Here is a 26,015-nt window from a genome sequence, read left to right as displayed (position 1 = left end):
AGTAAATTTTGTTTCTATAATGAAAAAATTTAGTTTCTATTATGTTTATTGTGTATATTTCTACTAACTATAATAGTGTTGTGCTGTTAGATGTATTATTTAATAAAAATGATTTTGTTCATTTTAATAATATTTTTATTTATTAAAGATAGAGAGTGTTGTGCTGTTAGATCAAATGTATATATATATATATATATATATATATATATATATATATATATATATATATATATATAATATATATATATATATATATATATATATATATAATATATTTATTTAAATTTATTTATTTATTTTTTCTAAACTTTTCCCCGGACCCCAGTTTGAAAACTCCTTTATATATTGAAATGCCGGAACGTTTTTCTTAGTTCATTTTAGCTGTTGCACTAACTAATGTTAACAAATACTGTAATCCCTTACGGCAAAGTGTTACTGTGAACAATCTGGCTAAAAAAGATCCTGTAAACAATGAGCTGTCAGCAGACCAACCATCTTCAAGAGGCTGAGGGGTTCCCTCCCATAGACTGTAGGTCCCGCCTCCACATTTCTCCGTCCCTGATGTGATGACAGGTTTTGCTCCACCTCCTCTGGATGTAGCCACACCGCAAGCACCGCCTCGTCCTGCCCCTCAACAACAGCTTACAGCACGGTTATGAAAAGACGAGCTTTTGATTCACATTAACAGTAAGACGTGCAGCTTCACTTGAGTACTGCAGTGCATTCTGTTTTATTGATATTTCCCGAAGTGTACACACAGTGCTGCCTGTGCACTTCAGCTTTTGTGTAACGTACTGACGCAAGGAAGGTAAGTGAGCGAATATGGTTTAACTTACAGTTGTTGTTGTTGTTGTTGTTGTTAGTGTCAGTGGTTTGTTTGTTTGTTTGCCTGTGTTCAGCTTGTATAGATCGGCGATGTTTGATGTTTATCGATGCGCTCCGTGGGCTCTGACGATCTCCCGTGAAAATATATTTTACACTAGCGTAAATAAACAGGATACCAGGCGCGATACTGAACACCGTGGATGCTTAATGATAATACATCCTTTACATATCAAAACTGTCTATATATGCTGGATTTTGTCAAGCTCCGTTTCAGCCATTTTCGTGGGAAATCCTGTAACGTTAACTGTTAACTTCGCTGCTTACCAGCCAGCTCTTCCACCGTCTTCAGGGGCTTTGTCCTTGTTTTTCAGCAGCTGGGTGTAAGTTTTTGTGGTTATGACCTGGAAAAGGCATCGAAATAGTGCAAGTCAACAAATTAGTTCGGTTTCTAGGAGTATGTTTTAGTCTCCAGTGTTTAGTCTCTACTGCTGCTGTCATAAGTTATTGCTAGGAGGCAATGGCTTGTAAAATTATGACGCTAAATGTGATTCAAACCATGTTTGAATGTTTGTTGGTATCTAATTTACACTATGTGTTAAGTATATAGTGTTAAATATTGCTAAATATAGAGATGCATGCTGAAAAGTTACCAAAACCCATCTCCCATGACAGTTGAACATCCTGCCAATATAAACAGTTTTGTGTGTGTGTGTGTCCATTTGGTGTTCATGGACCAAATACACTCAAAAGAAAGAAAAACCTTCTTTTCCTTTCTGGTTTTCAAAATAAAATAAAAAAAAATAGATCAAATCAGCCTGACAGATGACAGTGAGCCATTATAGCTGCCTCCTTGGGGTATTCTTTGTGTATTAAATCAAAGAGTTTTAAGGTTTTTTTTTTTTTTTTTTTTTTGGTTCTTTTTGGGTGGAAAGAGGCCTGTTTTTTCTGTTGTTTGTCCTAGGTGGCATGTCTGAATATTTGAAAAAGAGTGACGTTGTTTTTTTATTTTTATAATTTTATTTTACAGAGAGAATTGTGTCAGCACCGTCTGAGGTTCTTTTCAAACTCTACTGTCTCACATCCCCGTTTCTCTCAGCATACCGATCATAAAATAGACGGCTGGTGGGAAAATCTCCTTCCATTGCCCTTAAGGTCTCCAGCTTGTTTGTGCAAGTCAGCCTTTGTGAAGGCCACTGGCCCCAGTATGCTGACTCGAGCTTCTATGCTGCGTGTCATTCATCTTGCTTCAGTAGTTTGGATGGTGCTTACATTTTTTGTAAGGTGTAATTTAACTTCTTTCAAGAGAAAGAGAGGTTGTCTGTTTTCTGGTTTCATGCCTTCATTTTGTTCACATACTTGAACCATTTCCATACCAAAAACCCAGCATTTCAAACACAGAGGTTGTTTGTGTTGGCAAGCTCATTTGGAACATGTAGTATCTTTACCAGGAGTTGTGAAAATGTAATAGAGGACGTAATGTTTGTCAAACATTTCAGTCAACAGTACAAAATTGGTTTCACAATGACTGAGTGGGCTTTTCTTGTATGAGAAACAATCAGACAAAGTGTTTAAAGACTGTCTGTTTAAACTACAGATAATCAGATCAAGTCGTTATGTTTGTCTTTCAGGCAGCAGTTGTGTATTGGCTTGTTTAGTAAGTGATAAAATCTGCAGAAGATTACTAATCCAATCTATGAAATCTAAGTGCATTCATACTTTAATGGTGCCACTTAAAAAAAAAAAAAAACATTAATCAAGCTTTTCTCAAAATATTTAAGAGACTTTTAAATCTTTTTACAGATTCACAACTGAGAGATTTAACGATGACAACATCATGGAGCGATCGACTTCAGGACTATGCAGATCTCCCAGCAAACATGGATGGCCTGGCGATGAAGAAATACAGGAGAGAGGCCTATCATAGGTATAGAATAAACTGACTGTATAACGACTGTGTTTGGGTGGCTTGGAAAGAAAGATTTGTCAGTTAGAATTGTTATCTTTAATTCTTTCTATTGAGATAAAGTGTCATTTTTTTGCAATCCACTCATTTTAGAAGAGCCAATTGAGGATGAGTTTATAATAGTTTTCACCGAGCATTCCATATTCCGTGATTTTACACGGAATTTACGAGTCATGTTAAGATTTTACGAGTCATGTTAAGAATGTAAGCAACTCTGTCAAGAAAAGATCCTATTATTTAGACAGCAGCTCCTCTTGTAAATTGGGATTTTAAATTAAAATAAAGAATGGAGTTACCTAATTATAGGCAAAACCCTGCAGCGATGTTTCAAACTACATCGAGGAAACGGGCACATGGAACACGTGACTAGGGAATATAGAGTAGCTTGTGCAACCCCACAAGTATGGAATTTGTCATGCAGTGGCATTATGCAATCTTCATTAGATAAGAGGTGTGCCATTCGGTTCTTCTCAAAAATCTTCCCCCCTTAGCAGACACCGTCACTTGTGGCATTAATCCAGCCAAAGGTCACGTCTGAAATAGAGCGTAGTTTACCTTTCCTACTATATGTGAACTTTGACTTTACATTTCTCCGTGCTGAAGCAAAAAGTTCACTGCCTTGTTCCATTACCCAGATAAGTGGGTTTAGATAAGGAAAAGTAAATGTGAGCGTCATGGCAGGGATTCCACTCTCTGTGCAGTCTATCTGAGGTCCAAAGGCAGTGGTGTGTGAGATGTGCAGTGAAAAATTTACTAACTCTGTGGAATGTAGTGGTGAAGCTGTAAAACACAGAAAAAAAAAAGAATACGGTCCTGATGACACAAAATCTGTGACCCTCATTGCTGTGTAGAAAAAAAATCATGTTTCTTTTAAGTCTGTTTTTAAGGCCTTATTTTCAACAAAACATTACTAAACAAATAATACTTGATCATATTTACATGTGTTTTTCTAAGTAAACAAACTCAAACTCATGTGTGTTTCTAAACAGAGGCAATTGGCTCTTTTAGCTGAAAGGCGGGAGGTTCCCATTTCTACAGTCGCCATATTTCTTCCATTCATTTTTATATGAGAGGTTTGTCTCCTCCCATTTATAGTGTCTCTGGTACAGTATAAGTAGCCTATTACAGAATAGGGCAACAATGAGGATTCAATGGAGATAAAAGAGTAATCTGTTTACCAGCTGTCTCTAACTAGTGATGCACACTCTGTTGTCTGAGCCGCTGCACCCGCCTGGTTCTTCCTGCTGTTGTTGATTGTTCTAGATGTCTTTGAAGGGAAGCAAACAACTCATAACTCAACAACTGGCACACCAACAGAGAATGCTATAGAACTGGCACAATCATTTTTGCAACAAATCAGAAACTCAATGACAAGAAAGCAGAGAGAGGGGGCTGTTGTTTGCTGTGGGGGTAACAGGGTGAACAGAGAAATGAGCTTGACAGACCAGCTAGAGCAGTGACATCCACTCAGAATGCAGTGCGCAGGTCCTACCTGGAAAAGTGAATCATGGGATGTAGTCCAGTGTTATGCCACCACAAGGTAGGGTTGATCAAAGTAACTTTGTTTTGGTAGTAATGATTTTCTTTTTAAAGTTTTGTACATTTGTATAGGGTTACAAAAGCGTTTAATACTGGTCTGACGTCTCTGATGATCAATTCCATTTTTTCTCTTTGTTTTTTGTAATAAAAATATACTACTTTACATATATTCAGCTGCTGTTTGAAAGTTTAAAAATGCTATTTTTATGTTGTTGAAATTGTTTCTGACTGCAATATAAACTTTGAATCTCTTGTTAAACTAGTGCAAATATCTGTCAGTTATTGTTTGTGGTTTATCTGTATCAGTATCAGATTATATTCATACACAGAGAGTGATTCAAAATTTCCTTTGTGTTCATATCCTGGCATTAAATATTATGGCTTGTGGGCTAAAGCATAGAGCTGTCAGTGTTAAAAATTAATTCAGATCACTCTTAGCACGTTGGCCCAGGGATGGGAGTTTATTTATTGCTGGGAATGCCATACTGTAGTAGTTTTTCTGAAAGCAAGCATTTTTATTTTATTTTATTTTTATTTTATTCTCAAAATTGCGAATTGCAGACTTTTGCCACCAAACATCTAACTGTTTCACCTTCTTCCCTTAGAGTGTTTGTGAACAGAAGTCTGGCCATGGAAAAGATTAAATACTTTGGCTTTGACATGGACTACACTTTAGCAGGTAAGGTGTTTCCTACTTCCAATGATGATTATGCTCAGCTGTTGACATCCTCCACATTACAGCTGTCTAACCAAGTGTAAATTAGCATGAAGCTATATTGTTTCTTATCCTCTGAAAAAGTTGCAGTCACAGTTTAGAGGTCCTCAAAAATCCATAACAGTCAATAAGAGGAAACATACACAAATGCTTTGGGTCACAAATGTTTACAATCTTACAATATTTCATTCTTGATAGATAGCAAAAATTACAATTTTGTCATCATTTACTCCCCCTCGTGACTTTATAAAAAATGTATAATAAATGATATAATTAAAAAGGTATAATAAATTACTTTAATTCTCAGCAATCTTTTATTTATTTTAGTGCTGTCAAACGATTAATTGCGATTAATGGCATCCAAAATAAATGTTTTTGTTTGCATAATATACAGTATGTGTGTGTTCTGTGTATATTTATCATGTATATATAAATACACACACATGCATGTATTTCAGAAAAAAATATTTTTATATATTAAATATATTTATTTATAATATAAATTATATGAATACAAATATAGACATATAAATATTTTCAAATTATATACTGTTTGTGTATGTATTTATATATACATAATAAATATACACAGAACAGACAAATATATTATGCAAACAAAAACTTTTATTTTGGATGCGATTAATCGTTTGACAGCACTAATTTATTCTATAATTATTTTATACTCATAAGAATCCCGAGACCATTGGTAGAGACCAATTTTCTTTTTCTGTTGCTCTACAATAGAATATTAATAGATGTTAGCATTTATTGTTGATCTTAAATCCAGGCTTTGAGATCAAGAAGCATTAAACCAAACCATACAGGGTTTTAAGACCACTTTCCAAGCCCTGATTAATATTTCCTATTGCTCATTGAGTCCATTCCATAACCAAATCCCCTTTGTGATTGGGATCAGCGTGCACGATAATACCCTGCACATGGACAGAGCTGTGGCACAAACTCTCCATCTAAGCTTGGTGTTGACAGCTCTTTAACCTGACAGTCCATTAATTCACAGATGAAACCCGCCACCTCTGCATTCTTTGTATAGACCAGATGTTTTTTCACAGGATAGAGAAATAAAATGCTGTTTAAATGGCAGAGCGATTTCAGAAAGCTTCAGATTTTTTGATCAATTTAGTAAATTAAAGACACAGTCTTTAAGGGTGCATTCTGTTGTATAAAAACCTGACAGCATAATCCAAAGTCAACCAGAGGCATAATGCAGCTAAAGCATGTTAGTTAGGGAGAGCTTGATGAACGGACTGAGGGGTTGGGGGAGTTTGTTTACTGTACCTTGTAAGATAATACAAATTATATATTCTTGCTAAAGGTAACCTGATCTATGAACTCCAGCCTGACATCATACCCTCATTCTGAATTTAAGGTTGCGTTTTGTGTGGTTTGTTTACTGTAATTTTTTCCTCATTCTGATGGAGTGGAGAAAGAAGTTTCACATAGTGGTGAAAAAATCTTCATGGCCTAAATGTAGTGGCTCTACTTGTTTGTGCTGACACACAGGTCAGCTCTCTCTGCAGAGCTTAAAGTTTGGAGCTCCCACGAAAACTCAATACAGAAGTTTCACATAGTGGTGAAAAATTGACTAATAATCAGTTTGCCTTTTGAGTGTGTTTTCGTGCTTGTACCTTGGCTGGTTTAGACCTGTCATGGATAAATAAATATAACACTAAAGCTGCCAGTAGGTGGCAGCAAGTCCGTGTATTAATGAGTGATTCATCGAATCATTCATTCAAATGATTTGTTCAAAATTGCTGATTCAAAAGAATAAGCCACTGAATTAATGACCCAAACAAAAAACAGATTCATTCAGGAACACATTTTTAATTCCTATTTAACTATATCATATCTTGTGAATATAACAAAGCAAAAACGATATTTTTCTTTCAAACCTTGAATTATAGAAGCACTCTAACTGCATTCTAACAGGCTCCATCATGCAGTGAATGCTTTTGGACTCTAAAGACATGTCTTTATTTGTTTAGTTTTTTTTTTTTTTTTTTTTTGCAAAATGAGTGAACGATAAATATTGCAAAGCCCTTGTTCCCAGGGTTTGAAAACCACTGAGGAATAACTGTGATTATTTAATAAATGGCTGTAATGTAATTAAAGAACCATATAGCCTGTTGCACTGCATGTTTCAGAATGAAGAGCTGCACTGTGTTCATTTACACTTTTGCAGTTTGCCAGGTTTTTGCTCGATAAATCCTGTTTCTCACAAACTTCACGAACTGTTAGTTTAATGTGCATTTGGAAGTGTAATGTGCTCTGTAGGCTCACTTAAATAACATTCATATAATTTTTAACATGTTTGTGCAAAGAAGTTTGCTGCATTTAACCAATTTTCTACCAAAATAAACGCTTGAGGATTTGAATGTTTGAAGACATAAGTATTATTAAGTATTATAAATATTTGAATTGTGACTTGAAGTGTTAGATGGTTCTTGTAAAGAGTGAACCCAAATGTGAACACCCTTAAATGTAACTATTTACATTAGCATTAACTATGTTGTTAAATTACTGAAATCTCATGGGCTACTTCAAGTAAATATTTTAGATATTTTATATATAATGAGTATTTTCCCAGCTTATTTATTTAAGCTTATTTTTATGTATAAAGAGAAGCGGATTTCATAATGTTGACTGTTTGTTGGCTAATAGTTGATCAAATCTATCTGAGGCTCCTTTACTTTACTTGAACGGTAAATACATTAATGGTCATGTTAACTGAAGTTTGACCTGTATTTCACAGCAATGCATACCTGTGTTTTTTGTCAGTATATTCATAAATTATTTTCATCCCTCAAACCTTTACCTATTCTTAATGTAGGCCACATATAATGAGGTATAGATTTTCTGTCTGCAGGCCTAAGTAAAACTGCCAAAAATATTTTCTTTTCACCCTAACAGGAGTATGTAGCTCAAGGCCAACATTGTCCATGGTCAACACTGGTGTATGCAGTTAAGCAAAGAGTGATGATGGGAATAGTGACTGAGAGGGAAAAAGAGGATTAAAATAGGTTTCGCTGTAGCTTCGTGGAACATCGTGGAGAGGAGAGAGAGAGAGACAGAAAGGGAAGGGGCAGTTGAGTTTGTGTACAGCTGTTATCTGAGTGGAAGAATCTGGCCTGAGTTAGTGACTCTGTTGGGGTTTGCTTGCCTGTATGTATCTGTACTTCTCTGTAGGGAATTCATTTCTATCTGCCTCCCCCTCCACAGCCTGTCTGTCATACATCTGTAGAGATACAAGCCTAGAACAGACCGTGAAACTCACTAGATAAATAAGTCTTGTATAACTCAAAGATTGGTAAATTGTGAAGTCATTTAGATGGAACTGGAAAAACTAGGCTTTGATAGGCTTTTTGATATGGATTAGTAAAATACCAAACAAATTAGTAGCTGTGGAAAAAAATAGAAAAACACTTACACTGCTGTGGCTTGTACAAAATAACACAGCATTTTGGCCAACGGTCAACGAAGGTCTTCGACTATTTGGAACCATTGCTATTTTTTCTGTTATATGATCTGTGCCACATCTGTCCGTGACCATCAAGGAATTTATTTATTTGTTTATTGAGAAAAATGGCTTTGAAAGAGAGAAACTTCACAAAATAGAACAATTGCAGATACAAAGGTCTTCTCAAGTACCATAACAGAATAAAGCTAGCCCTTTTAGTGAACTTATCTTGACAAACAATGTTCAGACTTGCACAAACACAAGCCTATTACAGAAAAACAACATTCCGGCAAAAAAAAAAAAAATACAAGCAGGTTGTTGTGGTCAAACATGTCTCAGCTTTTATTAGCAATGGACCTAGGAGTACACCCTGAGGCACTCCTCTCCTTCTCATTCCATACTCTCAGGATATCCTTCTGGGCTTTTGCCTTTTGACCTGCCACCTCATCAACAACAAGCATAACACATTTCCAGCTCTTCCACAACATCATGTTATGTGAGCTTGTCTGTATACAGTTTAGTGACCCCCATCTTTGCTGAGGCCTGTTCTATACATGTCTGTCTTATTTTAATTTCTTCTTCAGTTGGGTGTCAGGATGGAACAACAGATTTTGTGGTTAGGGTCTTGCGAAATGCCTTTTGTTGCAGAAATACCACCCAAATCCCTCTGCAGGGGCTTGGGATCTAATTGGGTTTAAATCTTTTAGGGCAAGTGGGTCCGGTTTCATATTGGATTAGATCACAGGGCATACATGGCCCTGCTAAGTCTTTGCAATGTGAATATTCTGGTACCCTTTGCTTGCTCTGTGAAAGGACAAGGTTGGGGTCGACACGTATCACAGGTGCAGTTCTACAGAGCGCTCCCAGAGAGTATCTTTAAATACAGCACTTACGCTGCCATGTATGCATCTTTATATGTTGTTATTGAGATCCCTTCCAGAATAAATTTAGCTTGGAGGGATTTTACAGTAGATATTTTTTACAGTAAATATTTATCGTTATGCCAACAGTTTGTAAATGGGAGAATTGTTTGGGCAACTAATACTTTAACATGTAATAAAATAGAGAGCCCTGCACACTTTGAGGAAAATATGGTACAAAACTGTCTCTGGGAGGGTACCTTTTCAAAAGGTACTAATATGCACCTTTAAAGTACTAATATATACCATGTAATGATAAACTAAAATGCACCTTTTATGTTTTGTGCTTTAGGAGTGTACATGGCATGCAGGGAAACATGGGGTATCACAAAGGGGATTCTTGTTTCAGTTAAACAATGGCCACGTTGTTGTAATTTATTCCCTTTTATACTAATTCAAGAGCCACAATTGAAGTAAATTAAACCTAAGAAACTAATTAGTAAACAATGAGGCTACAATGATAGTAAAAAGAGGGAACTAATTAGAACAATGTGCCCACAACTGAACTAAAATGGGGAACAAAGTCTTAATTTTACAAGACTCTACATAATCTAACAGATGGAATTTTATAGTAGTCTGTTTATTTTAATTGTTCTGTTTAATATATCTAACTGAATATCGCTCTATCAATAGTATACAAGTCACCAGAATACGAATCATTGGGCTTTGATCTGACTGTGGAGCGGCTGGTCTCCATTGGGTACCCGCAGGAACTGCTTGGATTTGTTTACGACCCCACTTTCCCTACAAGGTAATACACTCTCATTGGCAGACCACATTTGAGACAGCTGTCATTACCAAGACTATCATTTTATATTATGTTTATAGGATACATAATACATTTAACCCTATAATTTCTTTTTGTTTTTACAGAGGTCTGGTGTTTGACACCATGTATGGCAACCTCCTGAAGGTAGATGCTTATGGAAACATCCTGGTCTGTGTTCATGGCTTTAACTTCCTGCGAGGGTGAGTAATCCCTGCCCCCGTCAAGCCCTGCCTTTATGGTCTTGGTCACTGATGAAACCTATGGAGTATGTGCTCATAATGGTCCTGTGTTCCCTGCCAGCCCTGACACCCGAGAGCTCTATCCCAACAAGTTTATCCAGCGTGATGACACAGAGCGCTTCTACATCCTCAACACACTCTTTAACCTTCCAGGTATGCACTTAATCACTGTCCTACATAGCCCTGTCACTGGCTGCCGTTCAGAGACACATTAACAGTGGCTTTTTTAACCCTCTGGGGTCTAAGGGGTTTTGGGGAACTGGAGAAGTTTTTACATCACCTGACTTTTGTGCTTTTTTCAGTTGCTTATAAACATATACATGGCTAAAGTCTAATAACACTGTAATCAGTACAAACCGGGCTACAGTAATATGTAAATAGTATGTATGTACATGATTGTGTTTTTGAGAAATCAACGTTTATGCGTGGTTAGTAAAAACTACAATTTTGAAGTCACTGAAATAAGGTCATAAAACACCTAGAGAACATTTTTTCACAAGCATGGACCTTGTAGCCTAGAATTTTTGCTTCAAAATGATGTGAAAAACATCTTGTATACTCACTCACAGAAAACAATAGATTGATTTACATTTTCTTAGACACTTTTTGTTTCGAAAGGGCATATGCGAGTAGGCATGATTGACCATGAATATTACACCTGAGAAGAAAAGGCCCACATAATGAGCTGCATAATGAGCTTTTCAGCCAGGTGTGTGACCAAGAGGGAAGAGTTGCAATAAAGAATGTGAGGACAAAAAAATGTATATATTTTTATGTTTGTAGTTTATTTAGAATATATTTAATTATCCCATAAAATAACTTGAGATTCACTTGCGAGTGCAGTTAAACAGTTTATTAGGAACAAAGTTGACTTTCAAAGCTGAATTTTTAGCATCATTACTCCAGTCATACGATCCCTCAGAGATCATTCTAATATTCTGATTTGCTAATCAAAAACCATTTATTATTATTATATATATATATATATATATATTGATTAATTGAAAGAACAGCATACTTTGTAACATGATTATTGTATTTATCATCACTTGTGTGCTAAATAAAAGTTTTCATTTCTATATATACTGACTCCCAGCTTTTGAATGGTATAGTGTATATTGTTAAACTTGGAGTAAGACTGGAGTAATGATGCTGAAAATTTAGTTTTGATCACAGGAATAAATTAAATTTGAAAATATATTCAAATAGAAAGCAGTTATTTAAAATAGTAAAAATATTTCACAATATTACTACTTTAGCAAATGCAACATTCCGTGTTTTGCATCAAATAAATGCAGACTTGGTCAGCAGAAGAGAATTCTTTACAAAAACATTTCAAAGTTCAAAAGTTTTGACTGGTATTGTGTCATGTTGAAATATATAAATGAACATCACATACCTGGCACATACCTCATATTACTTTTATATCTTATTGCTGTCTATGTTATACGTTAGAACATAAAAAAAAAAACAACAGCAAAAAAAAAAAACCTTGCATCGTGAAACATTAAGATGATGTAAATGAAACTTCATAATGTTTCACTTGATTATACATTTAGTCAGGAATTATATTTTGGAAAAAGTCTAACTAGTTAAATGTGTACAAGTTATATGAAAACTAATACAAGTAGATTAATAATAAAAAAAGACTTATGATCTTTGCTGGGTCTAAGCAGCATGATCTTTGCTGGGTCAAGCCGCTTCATTCTTCTTTCTGAGGTAATCCAAATCTTATTCATCTCAGCAGTCTTATTGAGGTGAATTATGTCTTATTCCTCTCAGCGCGAAGCGAACAGTAACATTTAAAAAATGTAAAGTACAGTCTCGCTGCTTTGTTAGCTGTGAAGTGGGCATTGTTGCATTAGATATAATGAAGGTAGACGTGAAAGACTGGACATCGCGTTGTTTTCATATGGATTACTTTATCACAGATGCTCAGTTTTAAAGTAGATTTGTCAAGCTTTCTATAGATCTATCTCTCATGTCTCTGTGTTAAGTATTTGCTGAGTTACAGTTCATTTTAATGACGCGTTTCTAAATAAAGATAACGCAGAACCAAGGCTGCAGACAGCGCACTCTATTTGTTTTCTTTATTTTATAAATGCACAAAGTTTTGTTGTTATTATGTGTGTATACAAATAAAAGTATACCCTTTACAGATTCAATTGATGTATTGCTCTTGATCTGTACGATCAAAACTGAAAGTGTAATTTAAGTTCTTTTCGGTCTTATCAGGAGAATATGCCACAAAATGCGTATTCGCGTTATTCGACTCCAGAGGGTTAACATATAGTATGTGTGTATGAGGAGTACAAATGTATTTGAAATTACTGAGTCACTTTCTGAGAATCTTTGTTCTAACTGACTAACTGCCATAATATATATATGTATTTGTGTGCAATTATTCTCTGGATTTTGTATTTTTTTGTATATTTTTTTTGTATATTGTAGAACAGAGTGAGTAATGATGTGATTCATTCATGGTAATTCAGAGATTCATTTTGTTTTGAAATTTAAGGTCATAACTGTAACAAATTAATTGCATTTCTGTCATGATAACTCTTGATTGGCATGGTAATGTACATGACAATGTTAATTTATTTGGTCTTGGCAGAATAGATCTGCTGCGCTGCTGCTGCAGCAGAGCAAGTACAGAGACGTGCTACTGCCAATACATCCACAACATGCTGCCATGAGCATGTAAGAATATTGCTGCTGCTGCAAATATAACATACATGAAATAACCCCCAAATAGCATACATGAATCACCACGTAGCAGACCAATACAGGTGGAGCTGGGGAAGGTGGAGGGTTTCTGAAGCAAGCTACAACGGCAAGCACTAGTCATATATTTGAATGTTAAGCAGCGAGCTCATTGGCTACCGATGCAGGAGAGAACCAATCAGCTGTGCCATGTGATGATGTCATTAGGTCAGATAGAGTCAAGGCTGATTTATACTTCTGCGTCGGACATACGCCGTAGCCTCTGCGCCATAGGCTGTGCGTCAGTTTTCATTTATACTTATGCGTCGCTGTCTGTGTCGACGTGCAGTACACGTGCAAACCGCTAGTCTGCAGTGTCCACGGGCATGTTGCTTGTGTAACCCGCAGTACCACGACAAAAGCCGAAGAAGAAGCAGCTCATTGGAGAAGCATTATAGCCGTGACTGCAGCAAATAAATATCAAAGAACAGATAATTTATTTAAAACTACAAAAAAGAGACGACAATGGAACAGGAGAAGATGGCATTCTTTTAATCTCCACAAGGACTTGTAACGTACCATGGAAGAACAACTGTTTGTCATGGACAACATAGTGATGTAATGCTACGTTTTATAATAAATGATAAGACACTTGTTCTTTGCTTTGTTTTATTTTAAATAAGAAGGTGTAACATTAAAATATATTAAAGTGCAAAAAACACATACAAAACTCAAATACATATGGAGGGAGGGGTTCTAGCAGACCAACCACAGCCCTTGCAGTCCGCATAGATTTAACATGCTGTGACATTTTTGGAGAGGTGCACAACCTACGGCTTAGTTACGACGTAGTTTCGACTCAGAAGTCTAAATCAGCCTTTATACCTATCGGACTGCGCCAGTTTCATACCAGAACTCTGTATTAAAGCAGAAAGTATTTTTCATTACACATTATGAGAAAAAAGCAGCTTTGCCGTTTTGTTTGGGGAAAAAAAGGCCATGTGTTTGGAATGACATTAGGTGAGTAGATATTACCAGAATTTACCATTTAAAGCTAATTATCACTTGAACTGATCATATGACGTGAGAGTTTTAGACAAATACCTTCTTACCTGCAACGAGTTTTTAAGAAAAAAATGTTTTTGTTGCATTTTCAAATGTACTTTCATCAAAGATGCTTGTGATTGCTGCCAGTTACAAACATGTAGACTACTTTTCTGGGCCAGTAAGATTTTCTTTAATGTTTCTAAAAGAAATCTCTTATGCTCAACAAGGCTGCATTTTTTTATACAAAAATACAGTAAAAACAGTAATATTGTGAAATACTATTACAATTTGAAAGAACTGTTCTCTGTTTGGATATATTTTAAAATGTAATTTATTCCTGCGATGCAAATTGGAACTTTCAGCAGCCATTTCTCCAGTCTTCATTGTCACATGATCCTTCAGAAATCATTATACTGTGTTGATTTGCTGCTCAAGAAACATTTCTTATTTTTATCAGTGTTGAAAATAGATTTTGCTGGTAAATGTTTTTGTAGAAACCGTAATCCTTTTTGTTTTGTTTTTTTAGAATTCTTTGATGAATAGAAAGTTCAAAAGAACAGCATTTATTTGAAATGGAAATATTTTACTGTCATTGGTCTTTAAAAATAAATAAATAAAAAAATGCTTACTGACCCCAAACATTTGAACAGTGGTATATAATTTAAATTATATACAAAAATAAACTGGATCTGAGAACAACTTTCACAATCTCCTTCTTTCTATATTTTTTTTCTCTCTCTCTCTGCACAGAAACATACCTTTTAGCCTGCCTGGTTGACTTCTTCTCAAACTGTGACCGATATTCAAGGTAGGAGTTCCAGTGACTATGATTCAATTACTCTGTTGCCTTGGACACTGCATACAGCCATACCACTGATTCAGTATCAGTAAATCAGTATAATTTACTATGGGTGAGGCTATTTGAAGCTCTCTATATCAGTTCACCAGCAAACACGTTATGTCTTGATAAGAAAATCCTAATACAGCATAAAAAATTTACAGCTATGTTATAAAACAGGATGGCACAAGCAGATGGTAGTCTGTGGTTGGATTCATGTTCATGCATGCCATAATTTATCGTCCATTTACTGTTACTGGCTAATGACTAATCGTAGTGCATGTAAAATAAAAAAAAGTTTACATTTATAACTTTTAAATGGCATGGAAATAATTCTACTAGTGCTTTGAAAAAAAAAAAAGAAAAAAAACAGCTAGACCTATTTAGTCTAGATAAAATCTGTTAAAACGTAATAGTCTGTGATTTGTGTTTTGGTATGGATGCATGTCCTCTGAAACACCTGTTGGTCCTTTTAGGGGGAGAGAGCTTTCCTGTTTGGCTCGGACAACCTCAAACAAGGGAAGACTGTCCCATTTAAACATGTCTGACTGTCGATAAAATGTGTCAGAGCTGGAGCTCAGCCTCTTACTCTGCTGCCCCTTTTTTTCTTTTTAAACCTTTAGCTGTGAAAAGGGCTTTAAAGATGGAGACCTCTTCATGTCCTTCAAGAGCATGTTCCAAGATGTCCGAGACGCTGTAGACTGGGTACATTTCAAGGTAAAAAGGTTCTCTGTTTCTCTTTCTGTCAGCATAATCTGCCAAAATACATTGCTGTGTACATTAATAGCAGGCAGCTATGATTAACTGTGAAATGGATGTAAATGGTACAGGTAGGTACGGGATTCCTGATTTAAGTTTTTTAGATGCGTTATCATAAACTTACTCTGTTGTTAAAGGTTTTATTTATTTTCTCAGGGAACGTTGAAAGAGAAAACAGTGGAAAACCTGGAGAAGTATGTTGTGAAAGATGTAAGTTTGTCTTTTAATTTCTGTTTTAATTTCTGTCTTTTACGTTACTAACGTGGCTTTTTGTGTTTGTGTCGTATTTCTGAGAATAACTGATTTCTTTTTTTTTTTTAGGGCAAGTTACCGTTGCTGCTGAGTCGCATGAATGAAGTCGCTAAAGTTTTCTTAGCCACCAACAGTGACTACAAATACACAGACGTGAGTTTACTGATGCAAATACATACACAAGATTTGTTTCAGAGCTAGCTGCATATTGAGAACATGCTAACATGGTTCGGTTTGGTTGGTTCGGTTTACACTGGCCGATTTGTGTAAGTGAAAAGTTCATTACTCTAATAACATGCCACACACAAATGTTGATTAAAATAATATATTTTATTAGACCTTAATCAGGGTAGACAGCATAGCTTTCAAAACTCTTTTGGTCTACTGAAAGTTTTTTCGGAAAGATTTCATTAGCTGAATAATCAGTATGTTGGTAAATAATCCATTAAATGCATTGTACTTAATCTGTCCCTGAGCCTTGTTTTCATTCTTGTCAAATTTTAAAAATGGTGCTATGCTCAACTACCTTTTTTATGAACATTTCTGGCTTTTTATGTACACATAGCAATTTACTAGAAAATGTACTACCACATATATTTCATAAATAAAAATGACAGTTGTTTGTTGGGAACAAAATAAAATAAGAAATACAATGTCCGCTTGCATTACAAATTTGAACTTTTACCAGTTTGATTTTTTTTTTTTTACCCACAAATACAAATTTCTCAATATCTACCCAATTAAAATTAGAAAAACAGTGTGTGTGTGTGTGTGTGTGTGTGTGTGTGTGTGAACTTACACCTTAAATAAATCTAAATACATCTGCTAAATAAATCTAAATCTTAGTAGGCAGCATAGTTAAGCTATGATTTTCGAACAGCTTTGCGCCTTTAAAAATCCCGCTGTATGCAGCTCACTAGGTTTTAAATCAAAGCAATAGACAACTGCAGATGCAGCTGGTTTGTTTTAAACTTAGACACATACAAACCATCATCTTTTTGTTTTGATTTGCTTTACAGAAAATTATGACGTACTTGTTTGACTTTCCCTATGGCCCAAAGGTATTGACATTGTTTTTTCAGTCCATAATTAAACCTTTCAAAAGAGTTTCCTGTCATATATTGTTGCTCATAATAATATTTTATGTCATAGCATGGCACTGCACACCGTCCATGGCAGTCATACTTCGACCTCATCCTAGTGGATGCTCGAAAGCCTTTATTTTTTGGAGAGGGAACTGTTCTAAGACAGGTGGATACGGTGAGTACATCAAACGAAAAGCTCTACTATTACAATAACAGAAGAATAACTCTTAAAGTGAGCAGGTGCTGTATTGCCCATTCTGGAACATTTTATCCTGCTGAACACGATCACACAGATGGTTAGTCAGTGCTGAGTATTGAGCATTTATACTGAAGTCTGCTGAGCACAATAGAACTGATCAGAGAAAGAGAAAAATTATCTTTCCTGTCATCCCTTTGCAGTGTAAAGCAGCTAAACAGTTCACTGAACAGTTGTGCCACTTCTAAGAAAGATATTTCAGTGCAAAAACCTGTCTGTAACCCCCATAATCCACTTTAACCAGCATCCAACCAACAAGATGCAAAACAAGCTGTGCAAAATGCAAAATTGCTCTGAGTTCTTGTTTTGTGGGTGTATTTGAATCATTCCCTGATTTGCATAGTTAATTTAGTGAGTCGGACAGGCACAATTTATTCTTTGTGAGTTGTTATTTATTTGTGCTGACAAAAATAGGCAACAGTAATGATGTTTATCAGTGTTTCTCAACCTTTTTGACTCAAAGACCCCCATCTTTTAAGACAATATTCAAAGATATTTTTGGTATTTCTACACAATACATTATTTTAGAGCCTTTCATAACTAGAGAAACATTTTCATGACTTTTTATTACTATTATTCTAAATTGCACAACCTTTCGTGTTTTAACTCATTTTAAAGCTTGTTTTTCCTTTTTGGAGTCATCTTGTGAGCCCATTGGAAGTGTGTTGTGTGGGCCCTGGACCCCAGGTTGAGAACCACTGAAGTACATGGAATGAATATTCAGACAGTCTGAATATTAATCAATATGTTCTCTATCACAGACTACAGGCCGGCTGAAAATAGGAACATACACTGGACCTTTACAGCATGGCATTGTTTACTCTGGAGGTACTGGAAATTCTTAAAGATGCAAATGACACACTTGTATGGACAAACAAACACACATACACACAGATATATCTCCTCAAGGTCCATACACATAGATCACAAGGACATCTGGTTTACTGCACTTTATAAAATGATTTTTTTCACTGCATGTGTACAATCACTTAGTCCAGTAATACTCACATTAGTTAGCATTATTTAACATGAAAACTACTTCTGATGCACTGAATAATCTTAATGTTCATTTCAACATTTGCTAATGTGTTATTAAAATCAAAAGTTCTCATAATATTATTTAATAAACCTGAGCTGACATGAACTAACAATAAAGAGCTGTAGTTTTATTAACTAACTTTAACAGAGATTTAAGTTTCATTTTATTTTACAGTATGTGTACTTACCAAAGAAAGTACTGGGTAATATAAGGTAACTACATGGATTAAGGTTAGGTCTAGATTCATGGCTAGTACCTAGTTATTACCCAGGGCAGTCATGGCCTAATAAATAGAGAGTCGGACTTGTAACCTGAAGGTCGTGGGTTGGAGTCTCAGGTCCGGCAGGGATTGTAGGTGGGGGGAGTGAATATACAGCGCTCTCTTGTGCCTTCACTACCACGACTGAGGTGAGACCCTTGAGCAAGGCACCGAACCCCCAACTGCTCCACGGGTGCCACAGCAATATGGCTGCCCACTGCTCCGGGTGTGTGTTCATGGTGTGTGTGTGTGTGTGCACTTGGTTAAATGCAGAGCACAAATTCCGAGTATGGGTCACCATACTTGGCCACACATCACCTCACTTTCACTTTATGGTAATTACTATAACATAGTATGTACATGCAGAACTTGAAATAAAATAAAATAAAGTGCTACCAATTAGGTGTGTGTGATATTGACAAAAAATAATATCTTGATATTTTCAGGGATTTTATCGACAATGATAATTAGACGATATTTTGCCGAGTGTGTTATTGTGCTGGTCTCTTAAACTTTAAATGTAAACTTAAAAACTTAAAACCACCAGTAGGTGGCAGCAAGTCACTGTTAATTAGTGAGTCATTTCGATTGAACTGAATCATTTAAACACTGTCAATTGCTCAGAGACGCAAAACAGCGCTGTGGCTGTGTTTGGAATTAAAATAATGCAAGAACAAGCAATATGGTGTCTAAAACGTCTCTTAATTAACGTCAATATTACATTTGTAATCATGGTAATTTTTGAAAGAAAAAAGAGTGTGATATTGATTAACTATATGAAATTATATACCGTATTTTCCGCACTATAAGGCGCACTTAAAAGCCTTTAATTTTCTCAAAAAACGACAGATGCGCCTTATAATCCGGAGCGCCTTATATATGGATCAAGGCACTCTGTCAAAATGTTGACATTCCCTTTAGCACAGCTCCATCTAGTGGATGCATAACGCAAACCCAGTCAAACGTTTGACTTCAGTATCTTCTATTCTATGCGCCTTATAATCCGGTGCGCTCTATATATGAAAACAGTTCTAAAATAGAACATTCATTGATGGTGCGCTTTATAATCCGGTGCGCCTTATAGTGTGGAAAATACGGTAAATATATACATTTTCTGTCCCAGTACCTTGAATTCAGTTCAATTCAAGTTTATTTGTGTAGCGCTTTTTACGATACAAATCATTGCAAAGCAACTTTACAGAAAATTAAGTTTCTACAATATTTAGTAGTTTTAGAATCGTGAGATCATTCTAAATGCATTTATTAGACTGAATCATGCAGTGAAAGAACACTCTAAATGCGCACACGCAGACTTCACGTAATGTGCGCGTGTACTCTGTAGGGGTTTTGAAAGGTCTTTGCAAAATACTCGATAATGTCAAATCGCACATCGTTAAAACAACAATTACGATATTATCACAGACGATATATATCGCACACCCCTGCTACCAATATTTATAATTACTGTTACAAATGAATTGTTCCTTGTTAGTTAATGTTAGTAAATGCATCAAACTATAATGAATATGACAAGTGTAAAGTGTTAACCTTAGTCCTGTTTCACTAAAATCAGCAATAGCATTGATATTCATAATAAAACAAATCATACTGAGATTTTTTTTTTTTTTTTTTACAAATATAATGATTGTGATTTAAATTGTACTATGATAAATATTTAAATTCTCATATTGCTGTTGCTTGGACATCAAGGCTGAAAGAACAAAAGCATAAAATCACAAAGGAAGAGAAAATTTAGTAATAAAAGGAGTTCATTATGCAGCTTTTTCTATGCTGAGTATTGAGTATGCCTTATAAGTATATGTGAAAATGTGTTATTTCTAACAAATGTGTTTTCATTTCCGCCCAGGTTCTTCTGACATTGTGTGTGACCTGCTTGGAGCAAAAGGGAAAGATATTTTGTACATTGGGGATCACATTTTTGGAGATATTCTTAAGTCCAAGAAGCGTCAGGGTTGGCGAACGTTCCTGGTGATTCCTGAACTGGCTCAGGAGCTGCATGTTTGGACGGACAAAAGCTGTAAGTGTTGCCATATCTCAGTAAAATCAGCCATTGGCCTGTTTCACATTGCACATAAGCAGCACATATTTATTTTGGGTGCCCATAATAACAGGTTACAGCATTGTTGCTGTAAGCACACTGGTGATGCATAACTGAAGTAGGTACTGAACTCAGCAGAAAATATGATGAATATTCTATGTAAACCTATTCATCAAAGCAATCTTTTGCAACATAGGATTTTATAGCAGTTGACGGTGTTCCATGTATATTTATTACCATTTGGATTTAAATGTAATCCCTTTTCACATTTAAATTATATTTTATCATCACCAGTTTTAATTGTAATAATTATGAATGGCCAAATAAAATAACCATTTTGTAAAGTATGGCCATTACTTGAGGAAATATTGCTGTTGTAACCTATAACTTACTTTATATTCTGGATAGAGCTACAGTTCTGTCACTGTGAAAGCACAATGTGCGCCTGCTGTCACAGTTACGCTTATGTGTGTAGTGTGAAAAAGGCCTTCTTGTGAGAATCTCAGTAAAGAAAAGAATGCTCACACAGAGAAAGAGAAAGTGAAAGAGTGAGATGAGATGTCACACTTGAAAGGCTAAGAAAAAGAGACCCAATCATGACAGGGTTCTGCCCTCTCATTCACAGCTCTGTTCGAGGAACTGCAGGGCTTGGACATTTTCTTGGCAGAACTATACAAGTGAGTAAAGCTGCCTGTGTGTGTGTGTGTGTGTGTGTGTGTACAGTATGTGTGTGTACATTCAGAATTTAGAAATGGACCCTGCTAGTTGTTAACAGGAAGTGGACCTGACTGAATTGCAATTATAAAAAAAAAAAAGTCACACAGCCATAAACACAGATTTACCATTCACAAAATGTCCATCATGTTGTTTTTAGATGACTTTATAAAAATAAATGTTGACTTCACAGTTTGAATATATTATATGACTATAATAAAGGTTCAGCAGTAAAACGTTGTTGAGTAGTTATCTCATAATATTTCAGTTTAATGATTCCCAGAATTGTCTGACTGTATAATGATCAATTCCGATGTTTTAATAATGCAAGACTAATCTGAAAATAAAACACATACAATGCAGTTTTAAAAACGCTAGCACAGAGCTGGATAACTAATGCATAATGCATGGTAAACTAATAAAAAAACATACAAACAAGGCATTTCCATATCGACTGTTACGTGTTGTATTGTGGTTTTTATTTGTTGATTATTTAAATTACACAAAATCATATTGACGTTAATAATGTTGACACAGAAATGCATGATTCTGAGTCAGAGTAGCATACGTGAGTAGAACTTTTGAGTCATCTAGTAATTACAGCAATTATACACCATAACACACATAATAGTATTCTGTAAATTAAAGGATTCTGGGAAATTAAGTGTCCTTCTGTCATAATGGACAACAAAAGTTTTTAATAAAAAAATAGTGTAAGCTTCTATAGGTGTTTTTTGTTTGTTTGTTTGTTTGTTTTTTATACTGATTATTATAAATATAATCTAAAGTTTCTAGAAATAATCCATATGTTGTGTGTGTGATGATGTATATGGGAAATTAGTGACAAGTTACATTTATTATTAAAAACACTTAGACTTACAGCAGCTGTATTACTTTCATTCCATTTTCATGCTCCCTTTATTCGATTTTTGCAGTGTGTTTTCTACCTCAGTTCAAACTCAAGTCAAATTTAAGAATTAAATTGGAATATAAAAGGGTTTCACACTCAATTCTGATTGGTGCACAAGCTCGCTGTACAGGGTACAGATTGAGAGAGTTCACCTGTTGATAACAAATACTTTAACTCAGTGACCTCTCGATTTCTGACTCCAGCTGATGTCTGTCCCTTCTCACTTTTCACTTCTTTTTCACTTTAAATCCATCGAATCGCTTTTCTCTCACTTACATTCTTTCTTTCTGTAGGCATTTGGACAGCAGCAGCAATGAGAGGCCAGATATCAGTGCCATCCAGAGAAGAATGAAGGTACACACACTAATTCACACACTCGCATTTCTAACATTTCAGTTATATCTGATTTTACTCTGTGTGAAACGGCTGAACTTTTATCTTAGTTTACAGTATGGACTTACCAAGTGTCAATAAATTAAAATGATTTTAAATTTTAGAAATATTCTGGCTTATTTTGTTTTTATGAACAGCATATGTGACATGCTCTCAAATAATGTGTTTCCAGTAAATAAGTTTGTAATGGTAGCTAATAAGTCTTGTAAATTTAGTTCCATGGTAATCAGCAGCCCACCACCTGTGATGTCCATAGATAGCATAAACAGGCTACTAGAGTGATGTCATACTGTGTATTAAATGTTACAGGGTTATTATTGTCAGCTAAAACTAAAAATGAAAAAAGTAAAAAAGTAACACTGACATGTTGATTTAGTGATGTTCTCTGTCATCAGAAAGTGACTCATGACATGGACATGTGCTATGGGATGATGGGAAGTCTCTTCCGCAGTGGATCTCGGCAGACTCTGTTTGCGTCTCAGGTGATGCGTTACGCTGACCTGTATGCTGCCTCATTCATCAACCTGCTCTACTACCCCTTCAGCTACCTGTTCAGAGCCGCTCACGTGCTGGTGAGGATACACACCTATTAAAGTTTTAGTTCACCCAGAAATGAAAATTAGGCTGCGTTTTACTCAACCCCGAGGTATCCTAGGTGTATATTACTTTCTTCTTTCAGATGAATCCAGTCAGAGTTATATTAAAAATTGTCTTTGATCTTTCAAGCTCTATCATGGCACTCAGCGGGTGTTGCATTGCATCAGTCCAAAAGACGTGAAATAAAAAGCACCCTTCCATCAAAAAAGCTCTGGGGGGTGAACAAAGGCCTCCTGAAGCGAATCGGTGCGTTTTTGTAAGAAAAATATCTATATTCAAAACGTAATAATCACTTTAATCTAGCTTTTGCTCACTGTTGTAAACTAAGCAGCTCCGGGAGGATGACGTATAAGGTCAGCATTGTGCATGTGCCTGTGAGTCTCGTGAAAACCAACATTTGTTTACAGGATCAAAAGAAGCAAAGTTTCCTTACTTTAGCAAAGTTAAATCAGTCTCCTCTTGGCTTACTGTATATCGAAATCCTCCGACATCCTTCTTTACAAATCCTCGTTTTGTACTTCTAATTAGTGACCATTGTTTTGTTTTGATCTTTTCGCTGCATTTCCGCGTGTATTACTTCTGAGCGGCACGTGAGCAAAGCTGACCTCATACATAATAACCCCCGGAACTGCTTCGTTTACAACAGTGGGCACAAGCTAGATTTAAGTGATTATTATGTTTTGAATATGGATATTTTTCTTACAAAAATGCATCAATTCTCTACTGGAGGCCTTTGTTCACCCCCCGGAGCTGTGTGAGACACTTTTTTTTTAATGGAAGGGCACTTTTACTTTCACGTCTTTTGGACTGAAGGCATGCAACACCCACTGACTGCAATGATAGAGCTTGAAAGATCAAAGACCACTTTTAATATAACTCCAACAGGATTCGTCTGAAAGAAGAAAGTCATATACACATAGGATGCATCGGGGGTGAGTAAAACGCAGCCTACATTTCATTTTTGGGTGAACTAACCCTTTAACACATACACACCCATAAACACACACACACCCATAAACACGCACACAACCACCCATAAACACAAACACACACACACACACCCATAAACACAGGGCTGGACTGATACAAATACCCGTGGAAGTTCACAATAGCAGATATAAATTTCAATAATATTTCAAAATATTATAGAAACAATTCATGTGTTTAAAAGGTTAAATATAAATGGGGAAAAATTGTACGTAGCTTAAATGGGTTACACTTTATTTTAAGGTGTCCTCGTTACAGTGTAATTATACATTTAAGTACTGAGTAATATTAATTAACTACATGTATTTACTATATGGACTAGGGTTTGGCTTAGGGTTACTTGCAATTTATTGTTACTATAATAGTAAGTACATGTAACGTGTAAGAAGGACACTTTGATACAAAGTGTTACCCCTAAATGTTATATTTCTCATTTAATTGAACATGGCTAGATATGTTGATATTTTTAATACAAAACATGGCTAGATATATTGTTTGTTTGTTTTTTTCAGTGCAGTGATTTTCACCATGAATAGTGCATTTGAGTTTTTTTTTTTTTTTTGTTAGAAATTCATTCCTTTATTCAGTAAGGATGCATCAAACAGTGACAGCAAAGACTTTTACATTATTCCAATCATTTTCTGTTCTTTTGAACATTCTGTTATAAAAACAAAGAAAACTTTTCCACAAAAATATTAAGCAGCACAACTTACATTGATAGTAATAAGAAATGTTTCTTGAACAGGAAATCAGCACATTAGAATAATTTTTGAAGGATCATGTGACACTGAAGACTGGCTGCTGAAAATCTGACTTCATCACAGGAATAAATAAAAAATATATATATATATATTTACATAGAAAACGGTTATTTTAAATTGTTAAAATATTCTACAATATTACAAATTTTACTGTATTTTGATCATATACTGTTAATGCAGCCCTGGTGAGCATAAGAGACTCCTTTGAAAAACAAAAACAAAAAAATCTCACCGAACCCACGCACTACGCATAATTACAAGTGCCAATTGAGTACTTGGTACTAACAAAAGACGAGTATTGTTACATTTTTCTGAAATGAGTACCAAAACACTGCCTACAGGATACATACCCATACACACCCACATTTGTCCTGTTCACTTGGTTTCTCTCTTCTGTGCCAAGCACCCTATTTAACATACCTGTTTACATGTTTGTTTCTGTCTCCTCTCTCTGTCCCAGATGCCCCATGAGTCCACAGTGGAGCACACTCATGTAGACACAGATACCGAGTCTCCTCTGGCCACACGCAACCGCCACTGTGTGGACTGCAAGGACATCGACTGTAAAAGAAACCACCTCACACGCTCCATCAGTGAAATCAAACCGCCCCACCTGTTCGCTCAGCCGCCGCAGGAAATCACACACTGCCACGACGAAGATGACGACGAAGAGGAGGAGGAAGAGGAGGAAGAGTAGATGTTTTTGACCTATTCTAGGGTGATGATGATAGAGTGATGAGGATATCGTGTGAAGTGGGTGTATGAAGTAGATTATAATTGCCAAACCAGGCTCATAAAGCTTACCAGACTTCAGTTCATCCAAACGGACATAAAGATAACTAATGCATAAGTTATGCAAAAAAAAAAAAAAAAAAACTTTGGGATCTGGAATTGTTTATCAGTCACTATAA

The 26,015-nt window shown here is 35.7% G+C and overlaps 1 protein-coding gene across 3 annotated transcripts; it reads left to right on the top strand.

The window, feature by feature from the left end:
- Positions 1–607: 607 nt before the first annotated feature.
- LOC109061482 (cytosolic purine 5'-nucleotidase) lies at positions 608–26,015 on the top strand. 3 transcript variants are annotated; one of them, XM_042716426.1, is made up of 19 exons: positions 608–808; positions 2,626–2,749; positions 4,933–5,006; positions 10,071–10,188; positions 10,311–10,406; positions 10,507–10,598; positions 14,946–15,003; positions 15,510–15,560; positions 15,657–15,750; positions 15,949–16,002; positions 16,114–16,197; positions 17,064–17,105; positions 17,197–17,304; positions 18,147–18,213; positions 20,551–20,721; positions 21,368–21,419; positions 22,660–22,720; positions 23,155–23,331; positions 25,565–26,015. In XM_042716426.1, the coding sequence occupies exons 2-19, from the start codon at positions 2,649–2,651 to the stop codon at positions 25,799–25,801; spliced, it is 1,737 nt and encodes a 578-aa protein (XP_042572360.1). In that variant the 5' UTR covers positions 608–808; positions 2,626–2,648; the 3' UTR covers positions 25,802–26,015. The 3 variants fall into 3 exon arrangements, with proteins under 3 accessions (XP_042572360.1, XP_042572357.1, XP_042572358.1); XM_042716423.1 differs by lacking the exon at positions 15,510–15,560 and having other exon boundaries at positions 610–808; XM_042716424.1 differs by lacking the exons at positions 608–808; positions 2,626–2,749; positions 4,933–5,006; ... (1 more) ...; positions 10,311–10,406; positions 10,507–10,598 and having other exon boundaries at positions 14,940–15,003; positions 15,510–15,552.

This window comes from Cyprinus carpio, chromosome B1 (genome assembly GCF_018340385.1).
Source record: "Cyprinus carpio isolate SPL01 chromosome B1, ASM1834038v1, whole genome shotgun sequence".
Lineage (NCBI taxonomy): Eukaryota > Metazoa > Chordata > Actinopteri > Cypriniformes > Cyprinidae > Cyprinus > Cyprinus carpio.
This window is presented reverse-complemented; position numbering and strand designations above follow the sequence as displayed.